The sequence below is a fragment of the Callorhinus ursinus genome, unplaced genomic scaffold, assembly GCF_003265705.2.
Source record: "Callorhinus ursinus isolate GAN/ISIS: 27379988/994484 unplaced genomic scaffold, GSC_fseal_2.0 scaffold6, whole genome shotgun sequence".
Taxonomy (NCBI): domain Eukaryota; kingdom Metazoa; phylum Chordata; class Mammalia; order Carnivora; family Otariidae; genus Callorhinus; species Callorhinus ursinus.
This window is the reverse complement of record NW_027397068.1, coordinates 49,063,455-49,076,294: the sequence shown is the minus strand read 5'-3', so window position 1 is coordinate 49,076,294 and position 12,840 is coordinate 49,063,455. Positions and strand designations below refer to the sequence as shown.

The window sequence follows — 12,840 nt, the reverse complement described above, 5'->3', positions numbered from 1 at the left end:
TTGCTGAAGCAGTTCTGCTGTCTGAGTTGAGATTTAGGTCTATCTGTAGGACTAGGTGAGATCTGAAGGGCCCAGAATAGATAAATTAGACCTATGGATCAACGAAGGATGAATGAAGAGCATCTAAAAGTTCCCAGGAATTCCATGGTGGCCAGGGACATTCCACATTGCACCAGAGTTTCAGATATGGAGGCAGTACTGTTCTGCCTGTCTCAGCAGTTCTACAGGTGTCCTTCCTACCAGCACGCACCTTAAGAACAAAGACACACATTTCCTTGTGCCTTCCCCCTCCCCTACAAGGAATCTCTAGTGGTTTCTTATTGCAGTGTATTAAAACTAAACCTAGCATTCAGGGCCCTCCCTCTTCTGTGACATTAGTTTTGTATGGTAGCAGTCATGGGTGGCTTTGGAACCCAAACCCTGGGATTGAACCCCACCTCCACGTGGTCGGTGGGTTGGATTACCTTTACAGTAACTTAATCTTTATAAGCCACAGTTTGCTCATTGTTAAAACAGGGTTTATTTGCTACTATCTACTTTAAAGGGGAGGCTTTAAAAATTAAATTAGACAGTCTATGTGAAATGCATTTCATTTCACCGATGGGCAATATATTTTGGGTCATTTCTCTCTTTCTGTGTTGTCTCCCACTTGTCCCAGCCATGAATCATCTGATCCCAGGGAGACTGGCAACCACCCTTGCCTTTCAGAAATGACATACTGCAAATACCCCGTGCACATGTTCTGGGTCTACCCATCCCAGGCTTCACATCTTTGCCTTTGTCATTTTCCGTACCAGTCATGCCCAGGGAGTCACATCTTCTGTTTCTGTTTCATAAATTCTTTCTAGATAAGGGCAATAGTGACATTTCCTTTTCCTAGCCTCTCACTTTTGCCTGGCACATGACCTTTTGCTGATTTATGTTGTTGCTCTTGTTTTACTCTACTAAGTTTCTCCCCTCTCCTAAATGACAAACATGAATTGAGCAGATTCTTGTTGTTTTGTTTGCTTGCCACTCCCTAGTGCTTCGTTTGATGCTGGGCATGTAGCGGACTCTCAGTAGAGGGTTGGTTTACAAATTGACTGCCTACAATTTTGCTGCAGTCTGCACTCAGTGAAAAGATGGGTGTGGAGTTATTGAGAGTCTTTGCTGTGCCCAGTCCTGTATGCAGGGACACCTTTTCCGTCCTGCTTTCCAAACCCAACACGTGTGGTGTGGCATGGATTGAGAAAGAAAGGAACTCCCTCTCACCTCTTTCCTCCCCAGCTTTACTTCCTGTCCTGATGCCAGCTTCTGGAAGAGGAGAGCTGTTCTCCTTGCTCTGTTGGCAAAGTGTGATGAGCATTTTATGGAGCATTCCGTTTTTTTCCTCACTTGTCAGCTGTGCCTCTCTCAAAGTTGACTTTTCCTATTAAAATTAGAGACCCGTTAGTCCTATGTTCCTAAGCTGTTCCTCTGTGTGTTAAATTACATATAGTGACGTTTCTGGGGACACCCTGAAGTCTGTATACCACTTAATAAATATGTAAATACCTGTTTTGTGTCAGGAATTGTTTAAATGTTGGAGAAAGAAAGATATATAGCATGTGGGCCCTGCTTTATAGTTGCTTGCAGTTGAGGAGAAAAATATTTAAACAATTAAAATAATATACAGAAAAGGGACTTGGTAACTCTTCCTTAGATCTAAGTTTTCAAAGGGAATGTGCAATTTGAACCTTATTTTAATTGTTTAACATGACTGTGTCCTTTAAAAGGCCAATATTTTTGATAGCCATGAGAAATTTACTATTTGATGTGTCCCTTTTCTATATTTCAACCCTGTTAGGTTAATCAGCCTCCCAGATTGATAATTGATAATTTGGAAAATGTAGGCCAACAACTTTAAAAGTACAGTTATGTGACTTCTGTTTTTTTAGGTGACTGCTTAGAAAACTGCCCAGCCTGCCAACATCTGATGAAATTAGGGAATAAGCAAATCAGCTATGTCTTACACTCCGGGAGTTGGTGGCGACCCTGCTCTGCTGGCCCAGCGTATCTCTTCTAACATCCAGAAGATCACACAATGTTGTAAGTTGAAATTTAAGTGGACTTTACTGTTTTTAATTCTTAACTGAACTTAGAGATTCATAATAGGACAACTCCAGTGACTGAGAGAGGGAGGAGCAATCCTCTAAAAACGGATTTTAGAAGGCTAGAACTCTTAAAATTAAAATTAAAAAAAATTAAAAAAAAAGAAGGCTAGAACTCTTTAGAGTGAATATGAAAGATAATTACATTAGAAGAGATAATACTTACTGCACTTCTCTGTAGAGTGCCAGGCACATAATACACTATTTTATTAATGAAATAAAGATTTAAAAGGATAGATACTTATATTTGCTTTAAAATCATCTGGTTCTAGATGAGATTAAAGAGACTTGATGATTAAATTCCATAGGATTGGAACTGGGGAGCACCAAGAAGAGTTTACATTTATAAAAAATAAAGTTTTGTTAAGGGAAAAATACATGGCCCTTTATTAAGGAGCAGGGAGTGACTAATGAGGCAACATTTGAATCCTTTGAGACAGATCTAGAAAATAATTCTCAGAATTCCCACAAACTCCCTTCGCTACATCTATCAAAAACAGTCCTAGTAGACCAATCCCATGTAGCATTTTACTGGAAATTATTACTCCTTGGGCTATATAGAGATAGATAAATTGTTTAAAAGATTAAAATCTGTTAGGAGATTTGAGCCTAAGGTTTTTTTGTTTTACATTTGTTTCCAAATCATAGCTAATCACATATGTGGATTATTCTAGTCACCTCGTGGTGATCAGTATTTTGGCCCTTTGGGCATTACCTGAACTCCTTTTTTAGAGTATGTTAATACAGTATTATTCTTTAGCTTACTTTGTTAAGTCTCCTGTTCTCTTTACCAGAATGTGTTAACACACTGTGAAAATAAAGAATGTTTTCAGATGACCAAACCATGTTTTCTTATCTAATCATTAACTTCCCAGAAGTTACTGCTCTACCTCAATGATTTCAGTGAGATGTCAGCATGTTTTGGAGGCAAAAGGAGTAAAAGTAGATTATAGATGATTCTAAAAAGGTGCTGCTGTGCACAGTGGTATAATATGAAACCCAAAGAAAACAAGATTTTTTTCTTTCTTAGAAGTAGTGCTGGGCTGCCTCAGGCTCATGTGTGAAAATTAAGAGAGGTTATAATTTTAATTTACATGTGTGGGAAAATCAGGACCTTTATGTAAGAAAGGAGACCAGGAGGCCTTCCTCCAGAGGACAGGGCAGGTCTTTTGTGCTAGGAAAGGTGAACGTGTCAGGAATCCTGGGAGGAGGTGGAGGGGTGAATGTAGGCCCTCAGATTATAGAGGTAATAAGCATCCAGTGGTGTGACAGATACACCAGTTGGAGATTATATGCGAGCTTGAACTGGAAGGAGCTACGAGTTAACTTAAGTCATGTCCCCTGACAAAGAGATCACTTGATCCAATGAGATGAGAAGTGGTACGTTGGGCCAGAGTTGCATATTCACGGCATAACTGGTAGCTAAGTATGTGACTGCACTGTGTGATTTAGGGCAGCTTTGGAGTGTGGTGGTAGGACCCACAACTCTGTCTTGTGGAAAGAGGTTAAGAAAACTAGGACTGGGGCTCCCGGGTGGCTCAGTTGGCTAAGCATCCAACTCCTGATTTTGGCTCAGGTCATGATCCTCAGGGTCATGAGATCGAGCCCCGCATAGGGCTCCATGCTGGGTGTGGAGTCTGCTTCAGATTCTCTGTCTCCCTCTGCCCCTCCCCCTGCTCACACGCCCTCTTCTCTTTCTCTCTCTCTTTTTAAAAAAAAAAAAAAATCTTTTTTTATTTATTGAGAGAGAGAAAGAGAGAGAGCACGAGCAGGGGGAGCAGCGGGCAGAGGGAGAAGCGGCATCCCTGCTGAGCAAATAGCCTGATGCGGGACTCGATCCCAGGACCCTGGATGATGATCCAAGCCAAAGGCAGATGCTTAACCGACTGAGCCACCCAGGCGCCCCTCAATAAATAAAATCTTTAAAAAAAAAGACTAGGACTGTTCAGCCGTGAGAAGCTACGGTCACCACATTCAACTACTGGAAACACTGTCTTATGTAAAATACAAGAAAGGTATTCTGCATGCTCATGAAGGTCTTCACAAAGGAACAGAAGCAACAGTAGCCAGACTTCAGCTCCTGAAGGAATGGGGCTTTTGAATAATCCTGGTTATTCAGGGGTGGAATTGCCACGCTCAGGAGGAGTGCAGTCCCTGTTACTAAGTGACGAGCATATGGTGGTCAGATACTATTTCTCAGGCCCATTAGTAAGAGGTTTAAACACTGGAGTAATGGTTCAGATTGAGTGACTTATAATCAGGATATTCTCTCTCTATTCGTTCAGCAAAGAATTTATTGAGCATGTGCTGCTTGCTAGCCATGGTACCAGACCCTGGGAATCCAATAGTAAGCAAGATCCCCAAGGCCCTGTTCTCATGTAGTTTATAGTATAAGAAGAAACCGATGGTTACAAAAAAAAAATTAATGGGGATGGGGGGATGGGGTAACTGGGTGATGGGCATATAGGAGGGCACGTGATGTAGTGAGCACTGAGTGTTATATGCAACTGATGAATCACTGAACTCTACCTCTGAAGCTAATGATACCCTATATGTTAATTAATTGAATTTAAATGAAATTTTTTAAAAAGTAAAAAAAAAAAAATTTAATGAACCACATGGTGTCCTATGATGAAAATGAGACTGCTGTGAGAGCAGGCGCCTGGGGGGAAGCTGCCTTAGCCAAGATGGTCCCCTGAGTGAGGATGAGAAGGGGCTGGGGGTGAGAGGATGTAGGACAAGAGCATCTAGAAGCAGCCAGTAGCTGGTATTAAAATCCTGAAGCAGCCCGCAGCAGTCAGAAAATAGGCAAGAGAGAGAATCCCGGTGTGGCCAAAACACAGCGCTTGAGGCAAGAGTGTCCGAAGGTGAAATCAAAGAGGAGGCCAAGTAGGCCACCTGGAGCCTTGGAGGCTGTCGGGGGCTAGTTTAGATTTCATTCTAAGAAGGAAGACACACAATCAGATCTGTGCTTGGAAAGGATTGCTTTGGCTGCCGCTGCTTAGAAAGTAGATTTTGGGGAATTTGAGGTGGGGACACACTGGCCATTGCAGGGGTCTGGTGAGAGAGATGTTGGCTTGTACCAGCGTGGTGGCAGTGGGGACGAGAGAACTGATGGATGTCCTTTGGAGGCAGAGCCCGCAAGACTTACTGATGAATGTGGGTGGATTGAGAGAGAGAGGGGGGAGTCGAGGGTGACTCCATGGTTTTTGCATTGAGCAACCGAGTGTATATACTAAGGTGGGAAGAACTGTAGTTCAGAAGCAGAGAGAATTTTGTTTTGGCCAAGTAAAGTTTGAGATGTCTTTTAAATACCTAAGTGGAGATGTCAAACATCTAGTTTAGAGACATGAATTTGGAGAGCAGAGTGTCGTCAGAGAGTAAATGGTGTTTGAAACCATAAGTCTAAAATAATCGCAAAGGAGTAAGAGCAGAGAGCTGGAGCATTAAAAGATGTGGAATTCATGAATAAATAAATAAAAATCTTTAAAAAAAATTTTAAAAAAATGTGGAAGTCAGAAAGGCAGGGAGAAAGCATAAAGAATCAGAGTGACCAGTGAGGTAAGAAGAAAATCAGGATCTGGTAGATTTCCAGAAATCAAAAAGAAGTGTTTCAAGACTGAATAAGGCATCATCTGTGTCTAATGCTGCCAAGAGACTAAAAAGCAGAGAATTGAATCAGGCAAACTGGTCACTTCAAAAAGAATGGTCTCAGGGGCGCCTGGGTGCCTCAGTCGGATAAGCATCTGCCTTCGGCTCAGGTCATAACCCCAGGGTCCTGGAATCAAGCCCCGCATAGGGCCCCTTGCTCAGCAGGGAGCCTGCTTTTCCCTCTCCCTCTGCCTACCACTCTCCCTGCTTGTTCTCTCTCTCTCAAATAAATAAATAAAATCTTAAAAAAAAAAAAAAAGAATGGTCTCATACTCATGTTCTGAGTGTAGAGGGAGAAAAGGAGGGAAAAGGACTCACCCTTTTTTAGCTCAAGAGACTTCTTAGAATCCTCCTCACCTCTGCTTGTATCATTGACCAGAGTTTACATATAGTCATGTGGCTACACCTAGCTGCTCGGAAGGCTGGATTGCACTATGCTCGCTAAAATTGGGGCTTGCTCCATTTAAGAAGAGGAAAATCAGTATTTAGTAGGCAACTGGAAGATTCCACCATTGAAGTAGAAAGAGGGTCAAAGAAAAGGTTGCATTTTTCCACTACACAAGAGAGTCTAGTGAGAGTATAATTGCAAAAGAAAGGTCTCTGAAGGCGAGAGGGGTAGGGGAATGGTCACCAGTGCCCAGTTTGCCTTTTGTACACTGTACAGAGCCCAGTGTGGTACAGACGGTAAACGTGGTGGGCAAAGGTGGAGGAGTTCTGTCTGAGTGGGCTGGTTTTAAATGGAATAGGAGGCAAAGGCATTGGACAGAGAACGGGATGGAAGGCTGTGGGAAGTTTATGGAAAGAAGAGAACATGATAGTTGTAGTTTTGACAATGGAGAGGATTGACATACCTCAGAATGAAGGGTTGTTTGGCAGGTTGAGTACTCACTTGAGATTTGGGATCATGAATTTCGTGAAACCAATCATCACTATGTATTTTTTCTAATTCTGAGATTCAGTGTCTGAATGAAGAGACGTTTAGATGAGGTAGAGTTAGTTATTGTTGAAGATCTAACCTGCCCCATGTGCATCACCAGTACGGATATGAAGAAATCACGTGGAAGTGAAAGGCAGAAGCGTGAAATTTCAGTTCATTTTTTTCCCATCTGGTAGTGCTAATAATACTGGATGTGACTGAATAAGATGGTACTTTGCACCACATTTAGGAGTTTCTCTTCACACTACATTTGCATCTTTTAAATTTGTGTCAATACAAATTATCTAGTTGTACAAAAGAAATCTAAAGAGAAGATGCTATAAGGAAGGTAATATACCCTTGTTAGAATATGTGCATCTGTTCAACTAAAGCTAAAGTCTTCCTAAATACTGCAGTGGGAAAAGTTTATTTTGACATTGTTTTTGATTAAGATCAGTGAAAACTTGTAAAATATTAATTTATATGGTTTAATTTATACCAAAAAAGAAAATAGCAATCAGAAAGATTTTTGATTCTTGGAGGGACCCAAGAATAACATTTATTAAGATTAAAATTTTTTCTTTAACTAGTATTATATTCTGGCAGTACTGTTTTGCAAAGAGTAGACTAGATGAAACAAGATATTTTTAAGCTTTTTTTTTGTTTTAAGATACTTTTTGTTAAAAATAATCTGTAGTCTTATCAATTTGCTTTACTAGTGAATTACTTAAACCATATTAGAATAATATAATTTATATTAAATAAAATATTTAAATATTGTAAATTCTTAAATGTAAAATAGAAATAGATTATATTAACATAACTTTTTAAGAACGACTAATAAGCTTAACAGATTAGAACTTTATTAGGGATTTTTCTGTGGTGCATTTAAAATAATTAAGAAAATGCATTTTTTTGCCTTACTGGAACTATTTATTTGAAAATTTTCCTGAAAATGGAATTTTATTGACAGATCGTATGTAAGACAGTGGGGTCGGGGTAGAGGTGGGAGCATTGAGGAAGGTTATTTAGATCCCAATGTGATCTTGATTAAGAAAATATTTTTATCCTGTGAGAGAAAGTGTTTTGTTATTGACTCCGTCACAGAGTCAGCTAGATATTTGTGCCCCAGCTTCTCCATCCTTTGCCCATGGTATAGACAATATTCTGTGGATGGCCCTGCCATGGCATCCAGTCTTTCTCAACTCAGCGCTCCAGGCAACCCTTCCCAATAGACTGGAGTTGTCATGTAAATAAAACCATTTTGTTATCCCAGGTCTAGATCATCATGCATCAAAGAAATGCTTAGACTCAATGCTCAAGCTTTGGATTGAGATGTTTACAAGTAACATTTTTATTAGTAGTTTCTGAAAATGAGATATACACCCACTTACCCTTTATCATCTGTCTGTATTTTCTTTGAAACAAACTCCTACCAGTGATGTGTAGTACAGGATGAACAAGCTTTTGTGGGTTGAAATGGCTGAGCCTATTATATAAGGTAAACCAGAATAGGATATTTTCACCGGGACCATTCATCCTTGTGCAAGCAAAAAAAAAAAAAAAAGAAAATACAGAAAAATGTATTCAGGACACCTAGAACACACAGAAGTAACTCAAGTTTTTGAAAGAAAACAGAATAAGTATATTGAAATTCATCACATAATTAAAGATTTTTTTAATCTTTAAAAAATAGAACTATAATATATAGAGAGTGGTACACCAGTAATTAGTGTATAGCTCAATAAATTGTCTGTTACAACACCGCACATGCCAAGAAGGAGAACATTACCAGGCCCTTGAAGCCCTTCTCATGTTTTATCCACTCCATACCCTCTAAAAGTAAATCTCTAACGTGACTGCTTAATATTCCCAGTTTCTCAACTTTAATAGTCAGGTATTATGTTTTATGTTCTCCCATTATGTTTGTGCAGTTTATCCAAGTTATTGCGTGTAGCTGTAGGTCATTTGTTTTCATTATTATATAGTATTCCATATTCAACCAGACCACAATCTGTTTAATTCTTTCTACTCTTACGTACATTTCGAATGTTTCTGGGTTTTTGTTTGTTTTTGTTTTTTGCTGTTATGAGCAGGGCTGAACATTTTTGCATGTTCTTTTGTCTCATGTATGTACCTAAGAGTTAGGTTGCTGAGTTACAGGGTATGTGTATGTTTAGCTGTAGTGGTTACCTAAAGTAGTTGTACCAAGCTATACTCCACCAGCCGGTGTATCAGAGTTCATTTTGCTCCAAATCCTTGCCAACATTTGGCATTTACAGTCTTAAATTTTATCCCTTTAGCCATGGTTCTATCTCATTGTGATTTATATTGCAATTCCCTGATTAGAATCAGACTTTTTAGAATGTCTCTGAGTTAGGAAAATCAGTGAGACAATAGGAAAAGCTTCTAATTAAGCAAACTCTCTATGAGTGCGTGCACACTTCCTGAAATCAGATCCTGGTAGCAGTGTGACCTTGAGTAAGCTCTTTCATTCCCAGGACTTGATTTTCTTACATATATTTTCGGTAGGCTGGATTATGGTCTCTTTCGACTTTAACAAGCTATAATTGTAATTAAAGAATCTTGAAAGCTCTTCCAACATATGCAGAATTATTCTCTTTGTTATTAAGAGACCAATTGCCATATCTGGATCCACAACCCATACTTTTAAAAATTCCATGATTGAAATAGTCTTCACAAGACCAGCTAGAGTTCCACTAAAACGTGTATTATTTCTTAGTATTAGAAGATGGGAAAGTTGCAGTCGCAAGGGATTCTGGTATGAATTGTGTCTGCATTAATTAAGGTATGAATTGAAGGAAACTGTTAAGTAGAAATAACAGCAGCTGACCATGAAACATAGTCATTAACGGGATGCCTGGGTGGCTCAGTTGGTTAAGCGTCTGCCTTCTGCTCAGGTCATGATCCCTGGGTCCTGGGATCACGTCCCGCGTCAGACTCCTTGCTCAGTGGGGAGCTTGCTTCTCCCTCCCCTGCTGCTCCCCCTGCTTGTGTTTGCATGCGCTCTCTCTCTCTTTCTCTGACAAATAAATAAAATCTTAAAAAAAAGAGAAACATAGTCATTGAAATAAAATTTAGTCTTACCACCGATCCTAAATGAGAATTCTGGCATTTGAGTATTTTTTAAAAAGAATAATCTGAAAGAGAGTGGCTAAAAGTTAGCCTATGGGAAATGAACAAATTAGATCCATTGGTAACATAAAATATTACTCAGCCACATTTATGAGTGCAAAAGTTTTCTGCTAAAATATGCGTAACATGTCATATGTGCATGTGTGTTCATTCCAGAGGATTTGGAAAAGCAGAACCTTCTAGGAAGGCATAAAATGTGTGAACTTAAACCCATGTTGAAAAGGTGAAGAGAAGGTGACTGGAAAATGTTTATGTTGAATCTTCAGTTTCATTTTTTATCATTTATCTCCTGTAGATTAGTTCAACACAGACTTGCCTAGAGTCACAAAAATATTATTGGTTTCTTTGTGTTGTAATTAGCTCTCATTCTGTATGGGTCCTTTCCTTATTTATTAAAAAAGGATTAGTGATTGCCTCTTGTCCTCATAACGTTCCTAGGACTTTGAGATGAAATATAAAGTCTATATAAACGTGAGTCCTTTTGTTACTTTTGAGAATGAATACAGTTCTTTTCATTAGAGTCTGGTGAAGGGGACCCTTGTTTTTGCTTCTCAACACATGACTAAACAAAAGGGAAGCAGTATCATCGACTTCTCTTTTTTGGTGCCAGGGCCAACTTTTCTTTAAAAAAGAGCAGCTCCAGTTGTAATAAATTAATAAATTTACTAGAACCGAGTATTTACCCAGGAATTAGGGATGTTTCTTTTTTTTTTTTCTGGGGTGCTGTCTGTTGGTGGGTATTGGTGGATGGAAAGGTGGTTTATGGAGGAAAAAGAGAGGAAAACTTGTTCTGCCCCCCACAATGCTGTTTGATATATCTACTTTTAATATCACACATCTGACAATATTTGGTTGGATTCTCTTCCCCTTGAGCAGAAAAACTTCAGTAACTCTGCTCTAATTTTCTTCATACCTAGGGTGTTGACACAGTGTAGAGATAGGTGTGGGAATTAATGCCCGATCCAAGAGAATTTTAACAGAGAGCGACAACTTTTTTTTTCTCTCTGTTGGCTTTTCCTACAATGACCAAACGTGAGTGCTGTTTATGACAGAATGTGAATCTAATGACTACAGAAATACTTACACATAATTATATTTTTTTGTTTTGTTATGAAAACAAGATCATACTATACATTTTTTTTCTTCCTGCTTTTTTTGTCTTATGTATTGGCCGAATAATTTTCCATTATATGGGTGTGTCGCACATCATGTAACCAAACCTCTATTAATGGACATTTGATCCTAAGATTACATGTTTAAAAGTCGGGGAATTTACCATTTATGCCGCCTCCACACATGAATCCTCCTGCATTCTACGTAGATAAAGTATGGTGCTGATTATATAATAAAAATTCTCATGTATGTTTCCACACCCATGTAAAAACATTATAATTATTATTAGATTTTTTCACTATATATTTAACATGCTTAGTATTTGTATATCACAGAGTAGCTTCTCTTTTATTAAAATAAAGTTTGTGGTTGGTTGTGTAATGACCTCTCAACAGCCCTGTGGTGCTGCCTATGTATACATTTTAGTTGGCTCAGTGTTGATGTGGGAGCCAGACAGCAGGTGTTAGCCTAGGTTGTTTAGTTTGGGTTTCCTGTAATAGTTTTGACAGTTCTTGTCCTCCTCTCTTTGACTCTTTTTTGTTGTTTTTCACCAATTACTGAGCAGTATTTTCCATTAAAGAGTAATTGCCTTTTATACTCATTCCAGACCGGATTTTTTTTTTTAAGCAGTTATTAATTGATTTGCCTGTTAATTTATTTGAAAGAACCTAAAAGCCTTATAAAATAGTGTTCTGTAAGTCTTGGTACATTTATTTTTTGCAGTCTTTTTTCTTGTTGGAGTGTGATTATCTTGGTCATTATTTGAAGAGACCGTTGGGGTAGCGTGTCACTGATGTTGAGTATTGCCAGCTACTTCTCTGGGATAGCTTGGTTGTTATCCCATTTAAAGTCCAAGAGAATGTCCACAGACATCGAGATTCCTTTCTAGCCTGTGGACTATTATTTTCTTATTGAGGACTATGAAAACTGTTAGCTACAAATCCCACTGAGACCCGCTTCTTTGTGAATACCCGGAGCACTGTCTTGCTGTTGGGGCTTGGGGGAGAGTTGGGCAGGATGGCCCAAATACATCCAGTGCTTTAGGTGTATAGTACTGCTTGTACACCCTGCTTTATTCAAAAGTCTCTAGAAGGTGTGTAAGTTAGTATCTTTTAACTATGGGCATACCTTGGAGATATTGTGGGTTTGGTTGCAGACCAATAAGGTAAGTTAAATTTTCAGTTTCCCAGTGCATATAAAGTTATATTTATATTATACTGTAGCCTATTACATGTACAGTAGCTTTATGTTTGAAGAAACAGTGTACATGCTTTAACTAAAAAATACTGTATTGCTAAACCATGTTGACCATCATCTGAGCTTTAAGGGAGTCATAATCTTTTTGCTCCTGGAGGGTCTTGCCTCGATGTTGATGCCTGCTGACCAAGCAGGGTGGTGACTGCTGAAGGTTGGGGCGGCCGTGGCAATTTCTAAGACAACAGTGAAGTTTACTGCATCAGTTGCCTCTTCCCTTTGTGAACAATTTCTCTGTAGCATGTGATGCTCCTTCATAGCATTTTACCTACAGCAGAACTTCCTTAAAAATTGGAGTCAGTCCTCTCAAACCCTGCCCAACTAAATTTATGTGGTATTCTAAGTCCTCTGTTGTCATTTCAACAGTCTTTACAGCGGCTTTATCGGGAGTAGACTCCATCTCAAGAAACCACTTTCTGGGGCTCCTGGGTGGCTCAGTCGGTTAAGCGTCTGCCTTTGGCTCAGGTCATGATCTCAGGGTCCTGGGATCGAGCCCCACATTGGGGTCCCTGCTCTGCGGGAAGCCTGCTTCTCCCTCTGCCCCTCCCCCTGCTTGTTTTCTCTCTCTCTCGATCACTCACTTTCAAATAAATAAAATCTTTAAAAAAAAAAAAAAAAAAA

General features: G+C 39.3%; 2 protein-coding genes across 3 annotated transcripts in view; both read left to right on the top strand.

Moving 5' to 3' along the window:
* The window catches only part of VNN1 (vanin 1), a 725,633-nt gene that overhangs the window by 171,032 nt on the left and 541,761 nt on the right, over positions 1-12,840 (top strand). The window lies entirely within an intron of this gene.
* Positions 1-12,840, top strand: part of STX7 (syntaxin 7) — a 98,862-nt gene that overhangs the window by 4,357 nt on the left and 81,665 nt on the right. For both annotated transcript variants that reach the window (XM_025865579.2, XM_025865573.2), the window contains exon 2: positions 1,917-2,067. In XM_025865579.2, the coding sequence (XP_025721364.1) occupies positions 1,983-2,067 (85 nt within the window). In that variant the 5' untranslated portion in view covers positions 1,917-1,982. The remainder of the gene's footprint in view (positions 1-1,916; positions 2,068-12,840) is intronic.